Genomic DNA, 27,769 nt, shown 5'->3' on the forward strand with positions numbered 1-27,769 from the left:
ACTAAAATTGTGAATTTGCATGTAAAAACAAAACACTTTTGCCTGATTCTAGAGTTGAATTGAAGTGGTGTGTATAAAAAACAAAAGAAAATCAGCTGATCTTTCATTCAAAATAGTTTATTGCTATCATGCAGGAGTGCCATCAAAGTCTAGACCACCACAGTAGATGCAAAATTATCATTTTCTCTGTACAAATATACTGTATGTTTTCATAAATAGAAGCTCAAAATAAAGACAAGGAGAAAAGTAGGGTTGGGACTCAAGAGCTTAAGCTGATCCACTCTTCTAACCCAATACAGGTTTCGTTATGACGGTTGACATGCATCAACGTTACAGTGCATTATACTGGGAGCAGACGGACGCGCACACACACCTACACGCACACGTTCAGATGGCATAACCAATTTACAGCTCGGTCGTGCAAAATAGGTACAAATGACACCTTAAAAAAGTACCAGTAGGAAACAGTTTTTTTTTCTTTTAAGCTGGTTTCTAAAATGAAATATTTCAACGCGTCTTATACATCCAAACCACCTGTTACAGTAAGCGGCTCGGGGAGACCGACTGTGTCTTCTGCAGCACTTTTTGGTTGTTCATTAAACGGGAGCACCCGAAGTGTATCGGTGTCCGTACTACTTTAGCAATCACCTACAACTACTAATGCATAGTTCTGTGCTCAAATGAAGCAATAGACATTAAAACTGGTACAAGGCTCTTTGTTGTAGCAATCTGAGGAGAGCAATTTTCTGTAATAAATGTAAACATACTGCACTGATGATACTGTTACAGAAACAATACCATTGGACATTCCGCTGTTAAACTCTGTATATACAGTACTGTATATATCATGCGGTTTTGTGTTCTGTGTCGAAGGGGATCAAAAGGTTGAACACACTGCAAGTACAAAGGCCTCTGACAGAAATAGTGGTTTGGCACTTTTACATGATTGGTCTTCTGCCTCCGTAACTTGTCTTCGATAAAACATGGATCACAAGTAGTGACAACTTGAAAAACTTCTATCTTACTGTAGCCCTTACCAGCACCCACTCCTCACTGACAGACTGCTGTGAAGCTTTTATTGTCCACCTAAAAAAAAACACAGGAACAATAAGACACAGGATAGCAGAAGCCAAAATCCAAGTTAAAATCACACCCGGTTCACCAAATTAACAGTAAATAGAAAATGTGGATCCCATTTTAGTTTTTAAGAGGCTAATCCTCAAAAACATACGCTTTATAGGTGTACAAATCTAATACCTCTAGCACACCTTCTAAAAAGTGCAACCTAATTTTAAAATTCAATACACTGACAAATAAATATAGTAGTCTCTGGTGTTTTCTGACCGCTACGTCAAACATTTTGGTAATTAGGTTTTTTTGGTAAAAATTATGAAAGTAAAATTATTCCGATATCCGCGCTGTACATTTTAGACAGGATTTTTAAACACCTGTTCAACTAATGGTCCACTGAGGACCTGTGTAAACCCTAAATATAAACAGTAGTTAAACTCAACGTTTTTTGTTTTTTTTTTTTTTTAGCAAAAAGAACAGACACCGCTCACACTCCCATGCACTGAATCTTAATAGTAAAAACCGCAAAGCTAAAGGTCTGCAATCCTACTGGACAGTCCTATTGTAACTTTTCAGTGTGATTTGCCTCTTAGATGCTTCATAATTGAGCCTTCTTGTAGCATAAATCACACCCAGTAGTAAAAATAGTAAAATTCTTTGACAGACAAAAGTGAAGTTTAAATCACTTATGTTCTGCAGCTTTCTACTACTCCAGTTTGAACATCTCCTGTATGTGTCATTTGCTCTGCCAACAAGACAACAACAAAAGACAGAAAAACTTGTACCCATCAGTAAAAACAAAGTACTCTGTGAAACAAAAAAAAGGAGTGCACATTCACTTTGGATTTGTAGGCTAGGTGGTTAGGTAGTACTCAAAGAAACATCAAGTGTTGTCTAAGCAGGTTAACGACAACAACCAAGCAAACACTAAGAGCATTCGAGTATCAGTCAAACAAAAGTGAAGACATGCAAAATGTTATAGATCGTAGAACAAGAAAGAAAAACCAAGAGGGACATATTCCCCTTACAGACTGGCACAATTTCCTGCAGAATAAATAATACTTTACATTCCAATATACAAGCCTACCCATTCCCCACATGTTCAACATTGACCAAATAAGCAGAGAAAGCTGAACACAGTCCACAGTCTCTCAGAGTAGGTGTTGTAACCTACAAAAAGATGCAATGGCAACAACTTGTGCCATCATTTGAACATTAGTGAACCCCAAAACTTTTTTTGTTTGTTTTTAAAAACAGATCACACAGAGGAATACAGTCAGACAGCTCTGATAGCCTGTAGTTCGCATGTAGCTCTTATTTCCTCTGTTTTTTGAAGATCTTGAAGGTGTGTTTCTTGCGGCTGGCAGTGGAATCTGTATCTTCTCCTGTTGAGCCACTGTCTTCCTCCAGAGGGCTCTTCTTGGAGGACAGCTGAGGGATGCGAGTGCTGCCTTTTGCCCCCACGACTCCCACTTGCCCTCCTGTCGGCGATGGTGTGTCAGGTTCAGTGGAGTTTGGGCTGAGGGAGCGTGACGACTCTGACAGGCTGTTGATCTCTCCCATGCTGGGCGACTTCTCCATGCCGTACACCTTCTTCATGAGTATGGGGCTGTCACAGACGAGCTCTGTAGGACTTCCCTCGTGAATGCGGTTCCCACCGTTGGGCGTGAGAGCATGCAGGGAGATGGCGTCACCTGACAGGCTATGTATGAGAGAGGTGGGCTTGATTAGGTGGCCTTTGGAGCTGAAGGCAGACAGCCGATCACCAACTTGGGAGAGGGACAGGGAGGAGTCAGAATCGGAGCGATTTAGGTCCCTGAGAGGGGGGAAAAGGAAAACACAAGTTAGAGGAAATGAGTGAAAAAAATAGACCCAACAGTTACAAAAATGAAGCCTTGCATGCTTGGGTTTGTCTACACTATGCCTGCAAAGCCATGGACACGCTGGGCACAGCCTGGACACTGGAACTCCACACTTGTTAGTTGTGCAGGCAAAGAACACCAGGAACACTGGGAGAGGTTGGAAAAAGAGTAAATGCATAGATCCTGTAGTAGCTTGTCAGGTGCAATGATGTGAAGGCAAAACTAATAAAAGAAAAAATAAAGAAAGCATGGCAAAATAAAATGAAACAATGACAAAAATGATGTACTGGAGTAGGTACCCAAGCCATGATACATGTGTTAAACAGTGACATGACAGCAGGTGGTGAGAAAACACCCACACACATGCGATGTGTGTGGAAAACTGGAGAGAGACTGATACCCGAAACTGTCGCTGCATGAGGAGTGTACATTGGAGGCGTCTGAGAACGTGAAGTCAGGAATGGGGTCCATGGGCTGGAAAGAAGTATGATATATATGGGAGGAATGAGCGGCTACGCCGCCACCCACAGAGCTAGGTAAGCAGGAGGAAGAAGAGGACAAGGATGACGAGGACTGAGGGTTTGGGTTGGAAGTACAGATGACAGACGGGTGAGAAACAGCTGAGGAAAGTGGAGGCAGAGAAAAGCACTCGAGCTGCCCAAACGACTGGCTGCGTGACTGTCTGAGGGCAGCCCTAGACCTGGATGGGTAGGGGGTTCCCTCTCCCTGCTGCCCCACCAACAGGCAGCTCTCTACCAACCTCTGGGAGCCCATGGCCAGCTGGGGGTCAATGTGGCGTTGACGCAGCGACATCATACTGGGAGCTGTTGGCACAAACGACAACATTATTAACAACCACTCATTAAGTAAAGCCAAATGGACAGAGCGAGACCAACTGGGGGATCAGTGGAAAGATACTCAGGTGTTGGGATACCTTTATCTGACTTAAAACACTATTATTCTCAAAAATGTACTAATTTAGCCTTTATACTGTACACCATTAATATATTACAAAAAATCCCAACACTTGTTTTATCTCTCCATCAAATAGGGGAAAATTTTAAAAAATCATAAGACTATCGTTATGATGCTTTAATTAAACGGATTTTTAAAAGTGTTTTTGCTACTTATAAAAGGAAGTGCCCATTTATAACAAAGCAAGTAACAAAATCAAAGAGGGAAACACAAAGGGGTGCACAGGGTAGTGACAAGGCTTAGAGGAGGGATTACGAGTAGCAAGCAGGCAACTACGACAAAGTCAGAGGCGTTTTCAGATGAACGCAGCAAGGACAAGTCTTCCTTCTTTTCAGCCATGTCCATCTGCAGCATACTACTAGCTAAAATGTGAGAGCTCTGTGTGGCCTTTAGGCAAGAGGAGAGACAGGGAAGCCAAACTGAGGACTGAACTGGGGCATGAATAAATTGCCAACCAGGACGTTTCCACACGGGGAGACAGTCTGAACCAACGGACCACAGGTCACTGGCTCGCCGTTCCAACAATAGGTTGCCATCTGTAGTTAGGCCAATGAGACAGTAGTGGGAGCCAAATACCACAGAAGTGTTGGAGGGAGAGAGGGGAGTGAGACATGGGAGTGCAATTAATGTTAATTAAAAGATTCACTCACTATTGCAGCCGTAAAGGGATTCTGAAGTACAACTTCCACCTCCAGTTAGTCAAACCCAAAACCTAATGTGTAAAGTGTATACCGTGGAACCTATAACAACAAAGCTACAAAACATTATGGAAGTTTTCTTGATGGGATAAAAATGTATGAGATGCGTTTACTCAAGAGTTCTGCAATGAAAATTAATAGTTTTTCATGTTTAACGATTTGATGAGAAACTTGTGGTTCTGCTATTTAGCCCAATTAATTTCATGTGAGCACTGACTGTAAATGACACGTTTCATTTTGCCACAAGTTGATTTAAAATGTCGGTAGAACATATTAGGACACAACTATTACAAATAGGTCAGCACAAAACTTGTTATCTTTAGGAAGTATATTTTTCTTGACAGTTCAATTTCCAGAGGAAAGTCACAGGATTCTTCAGTCTCAATAATCGACCTAGAGTCAAGTAAACACTTTGATCCAAAATGAGAACAATTAACAAAAAGGCATTTAACTGAAATTGCGTGTAAAAGAACAACACGATTATGTGACATAATACAAATGTAAAACAACACTCATTCAATCATAGACATGTTTAACCCTCACTACCTCCATCACCAGGGAGGCCACAAGGACAAATTGTGGTGAGTATAGCGTAAAAGGTCCAAATTCTCATGTGGGCTGATTTTTGGATTTCCCCAGCAGAGCCTTGGTTTGTTTAGGGATTCGTTTGCTAATCCCCACTGACTGGCCCACAGATTCGGATGAACCCTTACATTGTAGAGTTCCAGGCACGATATCCTCGTCCATGTCGTCCATGTCGTCAGACATGATGAAGTGTTGAGGTGTAGCTCTGCCACCCATGAAGCTGGGATCGAGGTTGAGGGCTGAGGCCAAGGTAGGAAGGCCTGGGTTGTTGACGATGGTGAAACCTGTGAGGATCTCTATCTGCTGCCAGCGATGCAGCCTCTCCCGCAGAGCAGCTGTCACCTCACCCAGGGCTTGTCTATGGAAGATGAGAAGAGAGGAGGAAAAAGAAAACTTCAAATGAAAATGAACGTCTTAATTATCAGCATAGGAAAAAACACAACACTCAAATTTGAAATATTACTAAAAAATGAGACGGATACCATGTTCCACTCCCTTCCCTTCCCCTGAAACCAATTACAGTCTGTAAAATCACAGCCTTTGACTTACTTTGCTGCCAATATTTTGTGGTCCACATCATCCAGGGAGGAGCTGTGAGCCACATGGAAAGTCCCAAAAAGCGTGTTCCTTTTTTTCTTGATCTTCTCTGCCTGTGAAAACAAGTGACCCAACATTTATCTCTGCTGTAGAAGTGGAATATTGTGCCAAGATGACATCAACAGTCCAAATATGCAAGAATATGAACAGTTTTTTCCCCACACAGCCATTATTGGTATTACATCAGATTGCTTTCATTTGAAATACACTGCATAATTACTGAATTAAAATCCCAAATATACACCAATTCCTTCAAGCTCAGGTTGAGATAATAAGGAAAAGTCTTTTTCAAAATTTGTGTTTTTGGTGACATTGTGAAACAGTTGCTTTGGAATGGAATTCACAGATTTTGATCCTATGATACAGGCACCAACATTAACGCTTATTTAGGTTTTTACACGCTTACCCCTTCTTTGGCCACCAGGAGTTGCCGTTCAGCATTTTGCTTCTTGATGTTGTAGTACTGCACTTCCACCTCATGGGTGAGCTGCAGCCACTTCTGGAGAGACTCTGGCGGTGACCAGCTACTCCGTGACTCCAACTCCTTCTCTGCTTTCTTTAATGCCATGCGTACCTGCAACGAGATCTTAAAAATTAGGTCATGAAGTAACATATACAAACAACACACACAAATCGGCACCAAGACTTTTTTCTTTTTTTTCAGTTTCTGTATTTTACTAGAATTGCAAATTTTCTGTGAAATTTAGCACCATGATGCAAAATTTGTTAAATGACAATATACAGAAATCAATCAATAAAAATAATAATACTAAACTCTATTCAAACAACATCATTTAAACAAAATTACAGGGTGCTTGGCAAAGTTCAACCAGGATTAAAATAGTTCTGGACTGCAAATGACTGATTTGTCCCGATCATCATTCATACCTAAAAGGTAAAGATAACTTCAAACAATGTTTACAACTGAGGACTGGTAGACCTGCATATTTACCTCCTCAATACAGGAGTCTAATAAGTTGTGACAAGCATTGCTACAAGCTGCTTAACATGAAATTCAAGTGTCCTGAAACAACACTGAGTCTAAAAGCCCTGCATGGTTCCAGTTTAACAATGTGTTTCTGAATAAAAAACACACTGTGACACAAGTGTCCGAATTAGCTCACTGTGATAATCCTTCAAGCAAATACCCATGTGGTTTGTTTACTTGTGTGGGCAGTGCTGTGCTGTTCCTGCCAAATTCCTAATGGACAAAGACTTCAGTGGGTGTATTTATACTATAGCTAGTGTGAATCTGATAGACTTTAACATCCTGTGCAGTTGCCACCTTGAAAGTTTAATAAATTCTATTCACTCTGTTTCATTGCTTCACATTTGTGAACTTATCCCCAACAAAAAAATAACAAACAGCATGTTTATATGGCATCGATCAGTTTATAAGTACCTGTTCTAGCTCTTCTTCTGCATACTTCTGGCGACTCAGTTCATTCTCTGTGCCTTCCCGCAGCTCTCTCAACCGTTGGGCCTCTTGCTTGGCAGCGTTTATCTCATCCCTCAGCTTCTGCTCCAGGTTCACCTTCTCCACTTCGACTGTGCGGTGCTCCTCCTGGGCGATTTGCAGTCTGACGAAAGGGTAAGCAACAAATGCCAAACATTTATCTCTTCAAAGCAAGACATCCATGGCTGCTTGATTAATATTTCTGTGTTTAATGTATGCCTTAAGGGAGATGTAGCTGCATACTCTACACTGTAGCTTGATGTGCACCTCCCCAGAGCTGTCTGTTTGCTAGTAATATGCCATGCAAACACAGTATCCTGATTAAGGCAGAGATAAAGGGGATCAAACTATAATAGAGTGTAATTGCATCTGGCTGGTTCAAAATGTAAACACAAAGGCCAGCATTGTGTCAATGTAGCCATATGCTGTTTTCAAAGCTTTATCAATCACAATACAGACTCACCTGGATCAGATGTCTTCTATTTTTTATGCATTGCAGTGATTTTGATAAAAGCAACTGTCATTCAATATTGACCAGGTTCGCTCCAAAATCATCTGCTTTATTTCAATTGCCATTGTTTCAAGTACACACCGGCAAATAAACCCCACTGCTACCTAGTGTTTTTTCAGTGCATTGCAGTGCACACAAATATAAATGCTCATAACAGTGAAGGCCACTTGCATAGGCTACAGTCAAGGCTCTGCGCAGATTCAACGCAAGTAATATAAATCAACCTTAAGGCCAAGCAAAGAAACATAACCTAGTTGGTGCCAGTGTCATTTTCTACGGGCAGGCATTAGCTATGAGCATGTGAGAGTCATGTATGTGTGGAATGCAGCCACTGCATCAGCCATGCATCACCGGAAACAATGGCTAACACGTAGAAAGCAAAGTCCCAGAGTCAGCTGCTAGGAAGCTCACAATAAACTGACATCAGAGGGAGCAGAGCCAAGAATGGGAACAGCTGTCAGAGTGTAACTTTAGAACAGTACAGTCTGGGACCAGTGCTCCTGTAGTACCCTGAACATATACGTGTTGGTTGGTTTGTGTGCAGGATATTTTTAGGGCAAACTCAAAAAAAGCTTCTTTTAAAAGAGGAGCTTGTCACCCATTACATAATTATTTCTGCTTAGACACGCCACATTTTAGCATCTCTAAAAATCTCAAAAAAGACCTAATGCAAATCAGAACAATTGTGTTTATACGGGTTGTAGAAATAAAACATTATCTTTTAAAACTGTGAAACCTAATTGGAGATTTGGCATGCACATAATTAGAATCAAAATGGGAGCAAATGTTTTTAGCCAAACAGTTACTATTTTGGCTACTTCATAGAAGGAGAGTCATAACATAACATAGCTTAGGCCCAATAGTAAAACGTGACACAACAAAACAAGATTCAGTGTTTAGAATTGTCTTTATATTTTCTGTTTGTTTATAAACTATTAAGTGCATGAAGTAGTGCAACCTTTCAGTCACTAGGGAGCAGCACTGACTTCCAGTCAGAATAAACAGCAGGAGAGAGCAGAGAAGGGCAGAGACATGAAAGTTGATCCACATCACTAGCTATGGAAAATGTGGCTGGTGGACAGTCCTGCTAATGCTTTCGACCCTGACCTCTGCCATTCTCTAGCTAAGATTTGAAAGCACTGGCACAGCTACAGGGTCCAGAGAGAAGATGCCAAATGCTGTTCCAGCTGACCTGCATTGCAGGGCTCACAGGACGCAGACACAAAGTCTCTGCAGACTTTGCAGGAAACAGTAAATAAGATAAGTTTACATGCCAAATAACTTGTCAGTGCCCATCACGTGCAATGTTGTGTTCCTTGTGGCTGGGCTTTTTTCAGGATGTTTGTTTGTAGAGCACCACTAAATCCAAATGTGGGTGAATTAGCACTAGAGCTCACATGTTAAGCAGTCACGCTTAACACCATCTCCCAGCAGTGAGGTAGAGGCTGGGTCAAACAGTGTTGTAAAAGGCACCCAGGAAATCCAGCTCCCGTCAAAGCCCCCTCCCACTGTCTCCCAACAGGGAAGCCATGTCTGGGCCAGGCTACTTGATACCACTACAGGATCTGCTTGAAGGTATGGAAAGAGAGCAGCTGGCAGCAGAGATCAGGAAGAAAGGCACGGCTACAGACAGAGGACATACCTCCCTCTCTCTCAGCTCCAAAAACATGCACTGTAAGAGATGCAAGTCTTTCTTCCTAGTTACCGACTGACCTACTGTACACTATAACATTATCTTTTTTCCACAGTCAGAGAGCTGATTCAGGAAAAAATGTATGCTCAACGCCAGTTATGAAGTATCTGGGAATTATAGTAACATGCTTTTGGTTGGTTGATACATAATCTTGCATGATTTATATTTAACACTGCCTTATTCTGAATACAAGATGAAAGCGAATCCTTTGTATAATGAAGGCATTTAATTATTTTAGGCTTTGTGGGCTATATTCCACTTGATCAGAAACAGACAGAACACCATCGCTTTGCTTGCCCAGTCCCTCACCTCTTTCCCACCACAGGTTGGATTTAAATGCAGTTGCACAACACTACTGGATTGCAGCAGAAAAATTGTACTGCACTGCTGAACAAATAGCTATAACTCAAGGATATGAGCAGAAAGCAGTTTCTGCTCTAGTCAGTGCACTTTATGTAAGGCAGCACAACACTGTCCCAAACAACTAGCAAGGTATTACAAGCAGCTATGGCAAGTTTGAGTGCTTGCACTGCATACCAAATAACATCTGCACTTGCTGGCCTTTAATATTCAAGTTCTCTGGTTTACTCTGCAGAGTAGAATTAAATATGAGCAATTATCTTAGCAAAAAAAGATCTGTCAAACCCAAAGTGGGCAGTGGCAGGTGTTACAACTGATCAAAATTGAAGCTAGAGAGAGAACATACAGGTTGCTCTGGCAGTTTATCAGAGTTTGACCTCATTGATCTGTCCTTATTACAGCAAACAGTAGCTTTGTTTATTAGTATTCATCAGGCAAATTTCACAATAATCCATCCACCTTAATTATTGTACTGTAATGACAAAGTGCAACTCATGGCTGTTAGATAAAAATATGCACAGACAAGAGATAACAGTGTAACTGCACAGACGCCAATCTCAGTTCAGTCCGTGAAAGCCTTTTCACTCTGTTGGCTATTCATCAAATCATACCATCATGTTTCAAAAATGCATCCACTAAACAGCCAGCTGATACAAAGACCAAGTCATGTGGGTAAAAATGGTGGTAAGAGTAAAATGTGGAAGTCTACAACAGCCCATCTCTCCCTGTTTAATGTCCTTGAGCATCATGCCAGGAATGTTATGCAGCTGTGTGGCAACGCCTGTCACTGCTGGCCAGCGAATGGGCCTGAGCCAATGCCTTATCTAACAAAACATGACTTCCCCTGAGGTTGAACTCTTTCCATTTTGCCATTCCATGAGCTTCCCTTTACACATAATCTCAGGTCAAATTCAACTTGATACAGCTCGATCAACATGCTCCCACTGAGGAGCAACTGTCTCATTTAAATTTTTTTTTTCTTTCCAGCCTTTTTCTAGTTGGAGCACTTAAAGTGGTGACTTAATGAAAAACCAGCAAGTGTCCATAAAAATTCCAGTTGTCATTCTAATCATCTCAAGCTGCCACTGATCGCAGAAAGGCTGCAATTTCACAGATTTTTAAAATAAATTATTTTGCAAGTCATTGGTAGTGGAAGCAGTTCACTTCATTTCACCTTCTGCACTGATAACCTGTTTAATCTGAAATAGTTGAAATTACAGATGCAAGGCATTAGCAAAACATGAAATGTTATTTCTTTGTGAATAATGACCATTTAATAGCACTCTCCGTGCACTGGCGCTATTCCTTTTAAAAGCTCAAAAACAACCCTGACCGGTGAATGAAATGAAGCAGTTTGTAGTATCCTTTAAAGGAATAAGAGGACACGGTGCACGCTTTAAAGCACATTCTGAGCATTCCTTCAAGTATTAACAGGACCAAAATAGATGGATTTGTCTTGTAGCTTTCAATTATTCCACGTGTTTTAAAACACCTCATTTAAATCTCATTTTAAAGCATTACATCACAAAAGCAGCAATGGCCTGATGGACAGAAAGCACTATGTGGAACTATGAAATATTTTATCATGAAGTTTGAGAAACTACAGACATAAGCATTTAATGAAAAGGTTATACAAAGGCTTATTTAATAATGGCTAACCTGCAAGGGTTAGAGATCGTCAAGAAGATTTTGTTGGTGCAAATCTAACCCTAAGATCAAAATCTGTCTTCAATTCAAGTACAACTACATCACCAGAGGCAGGTGTGACAGGTAATAAGTCCCCTCAGCTGGCTCCTACAGCAGCTGAATGCCAAAATTCCCTGAGCTCCATACCTTTCACACAAGCTTAAGCATTTTCTCTTCTAGCAGGAAAGTCTGGTTATGATTGCTTGTATGTGCAATGTCTGCTTTTGATACACTTTTCAGCGATTACACTGTGATCAGTGGTGTGTGCTGGGGGTATATTAGGAACTAAAATAAGAACTAAGGTAACTCTTCACCACAACACGCTAATACAGATTCTGTATCACTGCATCCAAAGCTACTAACAATAATCAGCATTTCCGAACATATACCATTAATTTGAAAAGCATAACTGCATGTCTTGATCTTTTGCATATGCAGCCTCACATTAGGAGATAAATATGCTGTCCTGTGGTTTTACGGTCATGTCTGGGAGATGACCAACCCATGTCGGCCTTTGCATTTAACTGACCTGGGATTTGTTAGTGAGATTAGTGGTCAAATGAATGAAAGCCACTCGTGTCATATAAATGGCTTTGATCATTGCTGCTCAAAGCAAACACTTCTGCTTTTATCCCAAGATTTCAGAACGGCTTTAATAGTTGGTCACCACCTCAAAACATATTAATACTTTTGTGTTTTTTTTTTTTTTGGCTCTTTCAAATTTGGTAGAGGGTTGCTACAGAAGTCAAGCGGTTAGGATGCATGCGACATACTACTGTCCATGGTTCAACTCCCAGCTGCAGGACCTTTATTACATCTCATACATCCTTATCTCTTCCCACAGTTCCTGTCTATCAAACAGAAACATATATACATATAAAAAGCTGACTCTTAAAGCACAAATTTCTGAGTAAAGCAGAGCCCTATTGGCTACAGATGATACATCTTGATGGGGAAGCTGTATAAAGTTGTCAAATTGGCTTAAATATCAACAAATTCATTGGTTAAATATACAGTGGTCCCTCACCATATCGCAGTTCACTTTTCGCGGTCTCACTGTATCGTGGATATTTACATTGTATTTGGTATCGCGGATTTTTTGCTACATCACTGAATTTTGTGAAATATAAATATTTTTATGTATATATATTTTTTATTTTGCTGGAAAATAAGCATTAAGCAATAAGCATTCAGCCTCTCACCTCATCTATTCTCACTGTGCAGTACATTCATCTCATCATCATCAGTACTGCACAGCCAATTCATCATCTTCATCATATAAGTTGTAGTATATTCACTGGTGAGTACCTATATAGAACTTTATACGTTGTTAAAATTACATAGGTTTCACAGCGTAGAACGTGTTTAAGAGCATAGGAAGTGTTTATAAGAGTGTGGGAAAGGTTTGTAGGAGCGTGGGGAGGGTTTATAAAGCCTTAAAATACATAACCCCCGCGACAGACGAGGGACCACTGTAATTGTAATTGTGACTGGTCAAAGTCAGTTTATCTCTAGTGATTTGTCTAAAGTTCTTAGACTGTTTCATTATTCAACACTTTTCACTTCCAATTTTACAACAATCATTGTGTAAACTCATCATGCATCTCAGCTTTCACAGGTTTGCTTCTACAATGAGTTATGACTCAGTAGTGAGTGTGGAAACATATACCCTGTTAAAATTATCAGCAGATTCTTCCTTCCTTTGAACCAACACTTTCTTTAGCTAAACATAAAAAGTAGGACATCATAATGACTTGAAAGCTAAACCTTCGGGGCAAAAGAACAATGGTGTTATTTCCCACAATGAAAGCTCTATAGTAAATGGGTGAGGCTGTTGGTTTGGTTGTTATCTAGATATCATTTAAGGGCACTTGATCAACAGAATGTTCCAGTGACAAAACGTAAAAGAAAATCTGTTTTCCTCCATTCAGGAAATGTTCAAAGTTAAACACTGAATAAAACCTTTCAGACATGCAATCCTTCAACAACTTGTCACGTGTCAGCTTCATGTCTGGATAAGCACCCTGCTCACGTTTCTGTAAAAGCGGCAACAGCAATCTTAGTTCCAACCTAGTAACATTTCCACATTACTTTCAACACAAGACAAGTCTCAACTGCCCGCAGTCACATTAACGGACAGGCATGTACAAATAACATACTTTAAGTTGCATTAAGTGATTTGAAGAAGTCTTTTTCCAAGATTCAACAACAATATTGGTCCACAAACTTCACATACAGCGTGAAAGATACCATTTTCATGCCAAAATACCTTTCCTGTTCACTTTGCTAAACAATTTCATATCTGCTAGAAACTAAAATATCCATAAGAAAACTTTGCCACAACGAACAAGCCACATCAATGAGACTCACCAATAATAAGTGTAATCCTGGTTTTGACAAAACATTAGCAGCCCAATTTGCTGCTTGCAGAGTTTTTCCCTCCGAGTTTATTAAACACCAGCAGCATCAGACAGCAGAAGGATCCATCTGAGTGTCTCCAAAGAGAGAGAGTTTCCACACGTGGCACAACAGAACAAAAGCGCCGGTAACATGATTAATTATTTATGATAAATCATCCCCAAAATGGAGACATGATCAGCCAGGAAATCATGATAAATGACACTGTGTACTTTACTTAAGCTCAGAGAGGTGAGCTGTCACACACAAAGTCACAGTTTATAAGCCCCAGTTAAAACACTTGCTTCAAAGTGACCGTCTTCTGGTTGAGTCATGAGCTCCATCACAGCTGTCTGGTTATTTTTACTTTACTGTTTGTAAAGTAGTAGTTAGATTGTCATGACACATGGACAGAGTTTTCAGGAAACCATAAATAATGTAGGCTATTAGTTTGGTAAATTTGGAATTAGTTTAGATTTAGTCTTTTGTTTATTAGTGTATTATTATGTAATATATACCACTTGATTTACTGTCAAATCATGTGAATTCATGTGAATGGCAACGGCCACATCTGTCACTGTGGTTGGTATGTCTGAATGAAACTGTGAGCAACACTAATGTAAAAGTGACCTATGTCTGAATGACAGAATATTGTCACTTTAACAGATTGAAGCCAGCGATGCTATGGATCAGGTGTCTTAAAAGTGCTTAAGTGAGCGAGCTACTGAAGTGAAGAATAACACATAGCACATGGAAGCAGCACTGCCAAACCAGCACCGGCTGATGTTAATTTTAGGACTGAAGATTTATTCATTATCACTGTAAAGTTAGTTTTGAGTCAGTTTAAGGTAGTGTATGGAATCCATACATTAGACAAAAAGGCTGTGACCATAAAAGTATAACAAGTTTAAAAGATAAAAATAACTGTTCCACATTTCATACTGTGTTTAGAGGAATATAAAATTAATGACATGAGTGCACAATGCAGTACTTATAAAGCTTAACATTGTTGTGTGGGTGGTTGGAAAAACCCTCACTTTTGTTGTAGGTCATGCAGACTCTGCTCAGCTCTTTGGAGGCCCTCCAGGTCTTTCATCATCTTCTTCATGTGGTCCTTAGAGTAGCGGTTCTGGATGTAGGCAAACCAGCAGCCACCCATGCCTATGACTATTGACACTACCAGCATGAAGTCCTTCAAGTGGTTGTGTCTATTCACTAACAGAAAAAAAAAAGAGAAGACAATTACATTTGGTAGGATATTAAACATCACAATCATTAGATGATGCTATAGATTGGGAATGCATTTCAGGCAGGCAGTATACATCATGGTCATACATATAAAGCTGTCTAACAATGAGCAAACTTCACAAGGATGTGGTGACGCTTCACCTAGTCAAACTGCAACTGCTGCTGAGTGACACAAATAGAGTCAGTAGCACAAGTTCAGGTTGCGGTGAGAGAGGCCCGGTGCAAAAGACCACGATAAAGACAGCTTAACGCAGCCTATTTCAGTCCAGTAACCAATGCTTATAATCATGCACAGAAAACCAAACAAGGGCAACCATAACAATTTGGTGCACATGAAGTGCTGTGAATCAAATCTGTGTTTAAGTACCACTGACTGTGCTGTTATGTTGTCACTGTAAGGTTTTCAAAGCTTTTAAAAGTCGCAGCGGCTACAAACTAACTATTCCATTTGTGTGAAGCCTTGGATTAGATTCAGATCACCTTTCAACCACAGATTCAAAAGCCATCTTAAAATTAAACCCAAAATTAACTTTGGGTGTAACAAGATTTGTCACAAATGATTCTGAAGAACAGCCTGCATGCAGGAGCTGACACATAGTTTGAGTTTAAGCCTTGCAAATTACATCATGAGGCAAGTTTTTCTTGCGAAACCTGCGATGGGATGGGCAGGAAAAGGATGTCAAAAAACAAGACTTCTACTTCCTGAAGTGAGACAAAGGGAAGTAAAATGAGAAGTCAGTGCTGGCTTGTTTTATTTAGATAAGATCAGGAGAACATGTCACCTAGAAATATAGCTCTTTACAAACATGTTCCTGTTTCTGCTATTGACAAATTTCCCCTGACATCACACCTGTAAGACACATTTTTAATCTGTAGCTTGTGCTAAATGACTATTCAGAAGGGCTGTGCAAATTCTTGTAGACTCAGGTAAAACATTCAGAACAAACACGCATTCACCGGAGTCAAGGAACTAGGAATAGATGTGCCTGTGATTGTGTAGAAGTAACAAACTGGTACTAAGAATCTTATATTTCCACAGGGAAGCTGTAAATCACCGCTCTTCCTAATTCTACTGCTCGTCAGCTATTGCGAGTGACTAGTATATGGAGATCATTACCTCATAATCAAGAACACAGCTCCACAAAATGAGGTCATAGTATTTAACTGAAATGCATGTGTGCTAAATTCGTCTCAGGTCTGCATTGTGACTGTGCACAGATGCTTAAATGAAATACCCTGCGATAGATTAAAGTAATTTCCTGATGGTACTCTTCTGCTGGTCTATTAATCGCTCTTACAACACTGTCAGTCTTGTCTGCATTTACCATCTCATTCACCGTACAATACATTCAATCATCTCTTTCAGGAATACCACCAAGAGAGCATCAAGTGACATTTAATTAGCCTCAAAACTGGAAATGACTCTATCCCACTGCTTGGGTTAATTATTGCACAACTGATTTGCTTCAAACTATTGTGAAGTGTGTCTTAAAATGCTGCTGCTCCATACAGTCAGTCAGTCTGACTGTTAGTGATTCCCCCTGACTTTGAGAGGCTGTCAAAGCCAGACAGCCCTTACTAATGTCTTCCTTCGGGTGTGACTCGAACAAAACACATCCACAATGACACATGCCAGACACAGACCACTACAGACTGCTCCCCTGTGCAGTGCAGTTTCTTTATAATGCAAGTGTCTGCTTTCTATGAAGGTTCATAAAATTTTCTCTTTTTGCTTTGGTATACCAATTCGCATAAACATTCCTCTTCTAAATATGCACTCCTCCACTTCACTATATTTCTGTCTTACTCGTTATTAAAAATAGCACTATCACAACTCTATGTAAACTAACATTACTATTTTTAAATCAAGCGCTAGAAGTCTAGTGATTCAAAATGTCAGTAATCAGCAGGCACGCTGTAACTAAGCTTTAAACAACAAACATTTTCTTCTTTAAAAAAAATTGGCAGTCTTTCTGGGAATATGTTCTCCAATATCAACAGGGATTACATTAAAAAAATAAAAAATCCACTCTACTGCCAGGTGGTATGACAGCAGAGACACACCCAATTCATTGTGATGTTACAAACCCCAGAAGAGACAACAAAACTGAAAAACCTGAAGCATTACAATCCGAGAGAGCAGATTTGGAGCAGTGATACTGGAGAAGCAGAGTAAAGCAGAGAAAGAGTGGTGTGTTTATTTGTCTCAGTACGCAGAGGGGTGTGTCTGGAATACAGAGCAGCATGGTCCAATCCTCATCTCACTTCCTCAATCCCTGAAACTGATACAGGTGATGCAGAATTTTCCTACATACCAATGGTGAGCTAGCTCAGGTGAGTGGAAGAGCAAGTCAGAGTGTAAATAAATACAGGAGACAAAACATGATGACAAAATATCACAGCTGATGAAAAATGAAATTAGCAGACGACAGCATTCAGGATGATGGCAATGTTGGCAGGTGATTCGATGAAAGAGATTCAGTTGTTGCTCTTCTGTTAAGGAGTTAGATGGGCTATTGAGTTCTGTTGTAATATGGGAGACTATCTATGTCCCTGAGTTTTTTTAACACAGAGTTGAGGGAAACTCTGAGTTTTAAGTTGCAGATTTACAGTTACCAGTTCAAGGAATCAGACAGCGTTTGCTGCCCACAGAAATACATCAACTAATCATCAAATCTCTACACTGAGACTCTGTAGTAGACTTCCCTACATAACCTACAGTCTTGACTTGCTTCAGTAGCATTACCACAGGTTGAAAACTAAAAATGCACACTAAACCTAGACGCTTTTTTAACCGCCATCATTATTACTGGACTGAACTATGAAGTTATGTAATGGCTGTATATATAAACTTATCTGTTTGATCTGTATTTTCATTTTCAGTTTCTGTCAACAATGTTTTGTTACTGTCATTCTTCAACCGAATGAAAACATTAAAAAAAATTTAAAGGATAATATACAAGTCTGCTAAATGAAAAATGACTTAACTACACTGAATATAATCTGAGCGTTTTAACTTTTTTGAACCCTTTCTCCTCTTCTTTTCAGGTTCTTTCACCAGAGTTGTGATTTTATAGATAAATGTGTATTGTCACACATTAATATTTCTATCACCAATGGATTAAAATCAAGGCTCTTCCCTTCATTTACCCTTTGGTGAATCTTTATATTAGAGCTGTATGGATACTTATATTTTTCAGTTATTATGCATGTGCATAACTCAAAGTAAACATAATTCAGATTTTGATTAAATGAACAGCTGTTCTGGAACTGAAAACTTCACACTGTGTGGGAAGTTGATTAAAAGTACATTTTCACATGGAAGTGGACCACTGTCTTACAACAACAGTGGTAACTGAAAAATATTTGACTAGCTTTGTCCATGTAAGTATTTCAATGTGAAGAAAAAGGGAACAGAGAATTTGGAACAAATTAATGAGAGTACAAATCAAAGCTGCAACAGAAAAAACAAAAAAAAAGGAATTACGTTACATACTTAAGGGTGCTCCAAACAGTACAGTGTCCAAAGATTTGAGCTGCAACTTTTGCACATGGCTACGATCCAAAATCTTCAGAATAGAGAGTGTCAGAGTGGTGTTCTTTACAGCAAGCCTGAGAGAGAACAGACACATATTCATTTTGCAGGAAGTAGGAAGAAAGAGGTGAGGGTTTAATCCATTCTGAACACTGCAATGTGTCCCCTTAACAAATCCTCTACATCCAACAGATTATTCTCAAAGCATCAATTGCCATTAGTTCCACAAATGTGATCCCTTTAACTGAAAGCAAATCGATAAATATATAAAAAATAATAAATAAAACTGACCTCGGCTGATAGGAGCACGAAAAATACTGACAACAGCATGACTGCTGTCAGGAACTTTTCAAGTACAAAAAATTTTACAAGACACATACAAACCACAACTTCTTTGTCTTTTTCATAAATTTAGTGCAACTTGAAGAACTTGACACAGTCAAAAGGCCCCTTACCTTGGCATTGCACTTCCGTTGAAACTCATCTTGCGAAATGCATCCACATATTGTGGCAGTTCCACATATGTGATGAGCCATTCCACCACCTCATCCACTGTCCAATTATACACTGAGGGCAAATATAGAAAAAAAACAAAGCATATAGTTACAGTTCTCAAGCCATAGAATTCAGTACTGGTGAAGCTACATTGCAACAAGATGCCACATACAGTGTAATAAGAAAATAGCAGCAATAAGCTTCATTGTGACTCGCAGCTACTGAGTGGGTTTTGAAGAGAAACAATTACTATGGCCAATATCTTTAACAGTATTTGAGTGTGTTTACATCTACTCTGTACATTACATGTAGATCTGTAGTTTTCTGGCCACTAATTTTAGAACAGTGATCCTAAACAATCAGTATAGGTAAATAAAAAGTTTTCTTGTGACTACACAGTCAGTCAATCAACCTCAGCCCCACTGACTGAAGTGTTTCACAAAAAACAGACTGAATGCAAAAAGTCCCTGAAATCAGCAATAATTTATGATTGTTTCAACACATATCTGCAGACCATCACCGGGCTAGAAACCAATTCTGATGTACACCTCAACCAGTCAGTTATCCCAAAAAATCTGTAACTACATATAAATTGTTGTACTAGTACTTTATCAAAGCTTTATATAACCTGATCTAATATTCTCTATCCCCTAATATTCCCTTTTAATCCACATTATTCCTGTGACATGGATGTTAACACTTTTAAATTAAAACTGAAAGTTAGCAGTACTCTCATTGGCATTGTTGGATTGTAAATGCAACGTACAAAGCCAAAACAATGTGTCACTATCATAAAACATTTATCTGCACTGTGTATATAGCTTGACTCAAGACATATTATAAGACAGTGTGCATCCACATCCAGCATGATCTATGAGGTGTTCTATAGCATAACATACACTGGCATCTCATAGTAATAATTAGGGAAGGCAAATCTGCTTCCCAGATCCTGGCAGAGAGTCAAAAGTGTGGGTTGTCTGTGTTACAGTGTTGCTCTCTTGAACAAAAACCCAGTTTCTTGGCTCAAAACCTCTAGAGCCTTGTCAAGAAACTGCAATGCAGGGTTAGTCAGTACTATGAGCAAAAAAAAGGGGTAAACGAAGCCAGAGGAAAGGGTGTGAAAAGGCATGAGTGCCAGATACAGCACAGCTCAACAGTGAACAGAGCTCTCAGTGAGTGCATGATAGCCAAGCCTAACGGATAGTCAGAAGGAAGTGAGAGTGTGGATGTGAATTTTGTGCTGACAGTTTCAATGACGTCCACTCTGCCACTGGCTGAAGCTGATAAGTAGACAGCACTTTGTTTGACAAACCATCTGATCAACTGTCTTCTCCTTTGTTAAGTGAGTTATAAGGTTAAGCAGGGCTAATACGTGACCCACACTTTCAGAGGGAAACACATTAACTCTAATTTACTGGGTATTAACAACACTGCCTTCCTGCCAAAGTGCATTTCAAAGTCACAAGGAGTGCTGCATTAAAAACAACAATAATCCATATTGGTGGACTGTATCAGTGTGCAGCAGTGTGTCCAAAACAAGTTTAAAGTCTACAGCGCAGATTCAATTGCAGAAAAGATCTAAAAGAAAGGCCTGTTTGTGCAGTCAATGTTGGCCTTCAGAGGAAATGGGAGGATTCAAAGCAGTACCTTCAGAGCCCTTCCATGCGTTCCACAAGTCTTCCACACTGATGAACTGATCATCCCCGTGGAAGCTGTTATGTTTGGCCTTGGGGTCATGGTAGTTTAGATCTTCTCTCAGGAACTGCAGAATGATAAAGGACATTTATAAGGTTATCTCAACCTTGTACAAGGGTTACATCACAAATCTAGCTACAGTGCTGCACATTATCTTTTGTTAGAGAGCTTCATTTCTACAACTGTTAGAGACAGAATTTCACTTAAGTTAGATTTGCCTGACCAATGCAGAATTTGATTGCACCACTAAGTGACTTTTTTTGTTTCCAAAACAAAATTTTGTCATTTATTAGCAAATGTTATAAAGATCACTTTATGCTAATTTCTCCTTTAATTTGTCATCCTCCTATATACAGTATATTAATGTTAAACAACTCAAGTCTGACTGAGTTGGGGTAAATTGAATGAAAAGTATAAATAGCTAAAGGACAAAGACCACATTTTTGAGTGGTGTTGGGTTTGGATTTATTGGTAGCCCTGTGACCCGCTTCACTCCCATGGTCTTTACGACCCTCATAAAAGAAGAAAATGCAGTCCTTGTGGCTTAAGTGTGTATTTGCTTCGTCCACTTTGGAAGTAACATAAAACAAAAATCCCAACCACACTTGAGCTCAACGTTTTCCACTCACTATTTAATGGTCTGGAACACCAAAGAACTTCTTCCTCACTCGTCTTGATAGTTATTCTACATTACATCGCATGTACTAATCACGAACAGCTAAAAGTCAGACTGTGACAATATTAAAAACCCACAAAGCTGAAAATGGGGTGGGTTTTATGAACCTCAGCACACTAATTGTCAAGAATCACATTTCAGAACCCAACCAATTACAAAATCACTATTAAAAAAAATAAATTAGTAACTTACTGATATAAAAACCTACACTCAAACTGCCATGTACCATCACAAGGAACCTTTCTCCTCCCTTCTTTAACTACACTTTTACACTGCAGTCACAACTGATTTAACAAGCTACAGCTAATCAGTTGATTGACAGGGCAATTATATTTGAGAATATTTTTCGTAGATATGAGAATACTGTAGGTATCTTACTGGTATGAATTGGTTGTATCTAGCCACAGGTTGAATACAAGTGACACTGCAGAGCCTATATTTTTTTCAGACTTCAAAGTAAAGGCTGATTCTTGGTTGATTTAAATAACCATATCATGTGATGTCCAGTTTTATTTCAGAGTAAAGATTTTGGCATTTGATCAGCAAAAGACATGAATTTTCATAAAATATATTGCTAAGGGTAATAGAAACAAAATAAAATCACTTTTTCAATCTTTTTTTAAAATTAGAACTCTGCATAATGTACATAAGACTCTGTGGTGCACAGTAAAATTAACCAAAAATTGATGCTACTGTGGATTCCGCTCTCGCCCCCACTAGAATAGTGGTTGTCACCTGCTGGCAAATGGAACCACACGACTGATTGCCCACTATATTGTAGGCTAACTCGCTCACCAGGTTTTTAAAAACGAACCCTACATAACATCTAGCACTCCCACAAAAGTAGAGTCATGCAACACGGGTGAAAGACAGTAAGAAGTCATGGTGCCTTTCTTTCTTGATAGATTTGTGTGGGAGGACTTCACTACAGTGTAGAGAGAATGTCTGTGCTGAAGGTGAAACATTATTTCTCCTGAAAATATATGCACTGAGAAATCAACAGGACCTGCATAATGTGACAGAAGCTTATTCTTAAAAACCAGAAGCACACTTTGATCTTGGTCATTAGGAAATCACCTCCTCCTTAATGTAATCACTGTGTGATAACAGGAAACAGAAGCACAGGCTTGAAGTACACTTATTCTTCTAGAGTTTTCCATTTCCAAGCTCATAACCACTACAGATATGAGTGCCCACTGCACTACATTTGAGTCTTTGCCTTAGGGGTATTTGCGTGCCAAGTGCCTCTTTAAAAGCACAGACAGCTGCTGTGATGGTGCTGCCTGCTTTGGTGTGGCCTCAACCACATGCCAGAGACTGACCAAACTGAAACAGTTCTCCAGAGGAAACTTCACAAAGGCCACAAAATGTAGTTTAGACTGAAGCTCAGTACTGAGCTAAACGACTACCAGCAGTGTCTGTAAGGAACCAGTGATGCCTGAGAAGCAACAGACCCAACTTCTGATGAATCTTACACAACAGTGACCGGACATAAGCAGCAAGTGTTTATATTCTTCTTTCATTATACTTTAATGTATTAAAGAGAAAAGCACTTAACACTGTTCTTCATACATTGGAAATCAATCAGTGTCTACATGCATGTCAGGTACGACCAGATTTCATGTGAATTAGGTTAATTATTGGACAAAAACTTCAGCACAAACAGGACTGGAACAGGAAAGATCCTCAATTTACTCAGGGTAAGTTAAGGGCATTACAGGGCTATCATTAACCAACCACCTAAGCAGCAAATCCTGTGACTAGTCAGATAACAGGGGATTACAATAATGATATGTGTAAGCCTCTTCAGACTGTATGAATCCCACCTCTATGACTGTACAATCCAGAATACCCTGCTGCAACAGCGCATTGGTTCTCAGTAATGATTGTTTTTCAGGCTCGTACTTACGCCGTCTGTTTCTACCACGTCTACATTGCCGTTTGCGTCATCATCCATCTGCTTATGGATACTCCGGATAGCCTCAAAGCTGAGAATGGCGTTGTCATCCTTGCATAGTGGGACATCGATGCGACAAAAATCTGGTGGAGAAACAGTCACACATAACAATTATATTTATACAACAGAAATAAAAAATGAATTAAAAAGAACTTCTTGGTAAAAATTATTCAGAATTATGTACAACTAAACAAAGTGCATTTATATAAAATCATGGTTTGATTTTATTCAGCTTTATTTATCAAAAACTTGAAAATCGTTAAAGTCTTGAACATTTTTTGTAGATTGTTTTGGTTTTGCTCCTCCATTGACAATCTGAGGTTCATGACTTTTAATGCATTGTGCTTTTAACACAAGTTTTCTCAAAGTCCTGTTGAATTGCCCTCACTGAACTGCTCTCTTGTAAAGATAACTGAACTACAAAATTCCTTGGCTGAATGGAAAGCCTTGTTTATATAAGGCCTTTCACTCAGTGTTGGGATGTTACCAAGAAGCCAGACACTGACTGTATCTGTCAGACTTATGTGTAGACCAATGACTTTCTGATGTATTGAACAGACCAAAAACAGGCAACATCTCAAGGTGAGTCAGCCTTTGGCAATTATGGGCTCAATTTGGATGTTGCAATTCTGATAAATGTCAAAAAACTTGGGTTTGGTAGTTAAAAGGCTTAGTAATGAAGAATATACAATTTCTGCATGTAGGGCTACACAATTAATTATAGATGAGTGAGAAATGTATGCCTTTTTATGCTGCATCTGTGTGCTCACAGTGTTCTCTCTTCCTTCCTGAGGGATTACAAATCCTCTGCCATAGATCAGAGATAATACTGCCACTCCCACTAAAAGGGAAAACATTTTTTTCTCATATACTGCAGGACTCTGGAGCTGTGTCAAATAACCTCACAAGTTCCCCGTGATAACCATGGGTTTAGGTGCATAAAGATAAAACTACTTGTGTAAACTTTAAAATTTAAATCCAAAGACGTGTGTTCATGGTTAAATAAAGTCTATAAGAAGCAAACGTCAAGTGCAGTGTCCTTTCGTTGTTATACATTTCCCTGCATTAAACCACAAAAGAGGAAGATGAGGCTCAGGATTGGCCTTTCCTGCCAACATGAAATAGTAGCTTAGACTTCCAAATCCTGCCTAAGCTTCTGCTTTTACCAACAGCATGCTCTTGCAGAAACATGTGTAAAGAATTCTATACATAAAAAACAAAAAATAAATCATAACACTACAATTCTACTAAATTCCTTGTTCTAGTTTATTATGATTTGCGAGAGGGTGGCTGCTTTTTGGTTTAGGACCTGGGTAGAATAAATTCCCTGACATGTTCATGTTGTCTGCATCATCCTTGCAACAATATAGTGTAGCAGTGTGCAAAATTAACCTCACTTCCCTTTCAATAATGTTCGAGTTCAGGTCCACACATCTCAACTGATGCTGCTGCTTCATTAGTCACTGTCACCCACATATTTGTGTATAATAAACTGCAGGCAGTTGGTTTGCATTGTGCTGGAATTTACAGCGTAATGCCCCCTCCCACTGATCAGCTCATCATACCAATTAATGTGCTCTTTATTCCCAGAACTAGATGTTCAGACAAGTAGGCTAAGCAGTTAACAAGACCAAAAAAAAAAGTAAAACACGTCATAGGTTAGAGTCTGAAACTGTTTCTGTATCCCTGAACTCTTGTTTTTACACACATTTTGTAGCTGAGCCTGTGCCTTACCTTCTATATTACACCGCTAACCCAGAACTAAGAAGGCTGAATGCACAATGTGAACTTCTGTGTAGTAAAAAGTTAATTTTTGAGCTGCAGCGTGTGAGCTTGCAGGTTTACCAAACCTGCAAAGCCACATACCACAAAGGCAATTGCTCCATGCAACTTTCACACGCTCCATGTTAAACAAAGAATGACAGTTGCCTGTGTGAAAACTCTACCACCTGCAACTCGCTCACACTCTCAACCTGGCCCTCTTTCTCATTTGGCTTGCAAACCTCCGGAGACACAAGATAAGATATTTACATACCAGTCAGCCTGCCTTTTTTTAAGAGCTCAAGTTACGCAAGCCATTCTGTGTGCCTGCATGCAGATGTAGAATACGCTCTAAAACTTTGCCACTTCATAACTGCAGTGGTTACTATCTCCCATCGTCACTTTGAATAACTGTCAAGCTAAGAAAATCTCAGTCACATCAACAACAACAAAAAAATAATAATCTTTTACACACTGTGGCCTATTGAGAGTGCTGGGAGTAAAATGTTGAGAGCATATTTTTAATAATCTGTGTGAGCAATTTGGACAATATATTGCCAGTTCCTGTTTAACCACACCGTTCAGCAACACAAACAAAAGAGTGCAGTAAAACATGTTGGAAATACTGGGTCGATGTCCAGCTGTTCAGGTACACTATACAAAACTGACCAAAAATTTAGTCTTTTTTAAAACGTGCAAACTGCTAAATAAGTGCACTTTTAAAACCCTGAGTCACAGTCTTTCATAACTGGCTCATATGCTTGACAGATGCAACAATTATTGCCATTCATATGAAATCACTTCATGGACTGAGAAGCAATTATCACAGTGTTTAGAAGGCTGAATTTATAAAGAATCCATCTTTAGAAAAGGAGCTTATTCAGCTCACACAATACGTTTGTAATTCAAAACAAAGCTTTCAAATTAAAAATGAAAGAAAAAAACGTGATGTGCAATGCACTGCAGTAAGTCACTGCAGGAGTTTGCTGTAATGAGACACCCAGACAGATAAGAATTTTTGAAGCACAACTCTGGACACAAGTGCCTGCATAATGGTTTTATAAATATGTAGTGCAAATATTGTGCAGCAAGCTGGAACACTATTTATTTAAAATATTTATTTTAACTAGAGATTTATTGAAAATAGTTCAACAAGACGTAGTGACTACTTAAATCCATGGTCCACTACATATTAGATCAATTAGCTCTTGTCTGACTAGCTGGCTTGATCTAAGCTGGACAACACGGCTTAATGGCAAATGCCAGCCAGACTATTCTCAGCATGGCTACATTTAGTGTCTGCACAATCACAAAGAAGTGGCACGAACAGTAATACTCCAACTGCCAATCTATAGTGTGTGTCAGCTTAGCCTATGGTTGGAATAAAATGAGATTTTTGCGGAGGAGCGACTAAATAATGCCACGATTGATCACTCACCTGATAGCCCATTTTCAACAATCTGACTGTCCAGTGTGGGTGAACTTTGTTTTTCAGCCCAACTTTCTCCAAAGAGACATAAACAAAATATCCATAAGGTCATCAAATTGTGGAGCTCCATGACTGGTGTATGCTGGAAAGAAGACAGAGACAGAATCCCTTGATAATTCTGATAATTGTAGCAAATAATAAATTCAGTATTTCTGTTAAACAATTCATCACCACTCACTATTGAACCAATTTGTATCTTAGAACAGACATGACAGCTTTTCAAAGAAAACTACATAAACCGGCTAAGAGCCCACCAAAACATACGGTTAGTTATACAAAAAACACTTCTTGTGTGTGATTCTTCTTCCCGAATGAACCAGCGTACTCTGAGGTTAGCTTGCTAACACCTGGCATAAGCTAAGGAAGCCTTTAAACCCTTACTTTGTCGGTTTAGCTGCGCTTTGGGGGTCTTTGCCGAATTTACACGTCAAGTCAGGTAGAAAAATAATAAGATTATGGTAAGTACCAACAGCTTGGTTCGCTTGCGTCTCGTAGTTGGGTGTCTGACAAGCCCTGGGAAGCTAGCTAGCTGAACATCTCGGCTAACTTGGAATTTACTATCCAACAAAGGAAGATAAAAGAGAATGCTAAAAAAAAACAGTAACACTAACGCTTCTGTATTTTATAGGTATTTCAATATGGTGTCGACTTGCTGCATTTTCTACGGACGTACATTAGCCACCGTTGACGTTTAGCTAATCACAAGACAGTGACCGTTAATGAAGACCTGTAGTTTCAGCTACGTTACACTGTCATGTTACTACAGGGTAATTCAGCGTTGTGTAACAAAGAGATAAAGTTACCTGTCATGTACCAGAGCCGACAGACGTGTACTTTTCAGCTCTGGGTTAACATTGCCGCAGACTGCCTGGTCCCTCGGAGTCGTCTCACGGTGAACTCCACCTCCTGTGTGAGGGCTCCGTCTTCCCTCGACCGAGAGACACAACCGAAAAAGCCGCAGAATGTAGACACACTGCGAGCTGATCTTCCTCTACAGCGCAGAGTCACTGCGCAGCGCCGGA

At 39.6% G+C, this 27,769-nt stretch overlaps 1 protein-coding gene across 4 annotated transcripts; it reads right to left on the reverse strand.

The window, feature by feature from the left end:
• Positions 1-101: 101 nt before the first annotated feature.
• Positions 102-27,714, reverse strand: stim1a (stromal interaction molecule 1a). Of its 4 annotated transcripts, none has more exons than XM_035950239.2 (14): positions 27,551-27,714; positions 26,697-26,829; positions 23,450-23,580; positions 20,817-20,931; positions 19,130-19,241; positions 18,636-18,751; positions 14,929-15,106; positions 7,191-7,368; positions 6,195-6,362; positions 5,741-5,841; positions 5,320-5,549; positions 4,364-4,444; positions 3,334-3,757; positions 102-2,887 (listed from the first exon to the last, which is right to left on the reverse strand). In XM_035950239.2, exons 2-14 carry the CDS (start codon positions 26,815-26,817, stop codon positions 2,386-2,388), a joined length of 2,457 nt encoding a protein of 818 aa, XP_035806132.1. In that variant the 5' UTR covers positions 26,818-26,829; positions 27,551-27,714; the 3' UTR covers positions 102-2,385. The 4 variants fall into 4 exon arrangements, with proteins under 4 accessions (XP_035806132.1, XP_054868210.1, XP_035806131.1 ...); XM_055012235.1 differs by having other exon boundaries at positions 3,694-3,757; positions 27,551-27,711; XM_035950238.2 differs by lacking the exon at positions 4,364-4,444 and having other exon boundaries at positions 27,551-27,712.
• Between the last annotated feature and the right edge of the window lie 55 nt (positions 27,715-27,769).

This window comes from Amphiprion ocellaris, chromosome 7 (genome assembly GCF_022539595.1).
Source record: "Amphiprion ocellaris isolate individual 3 ecotype Okinawa chromosome 7, ASM2253959v1, whole genome shotgun sequence".
Lineage (NCBI taxonomy): Eukaryota > Metazoa > Chordata > Actinopteri > Pomacentridae > Amphiprion > Amphiprion ocellaris.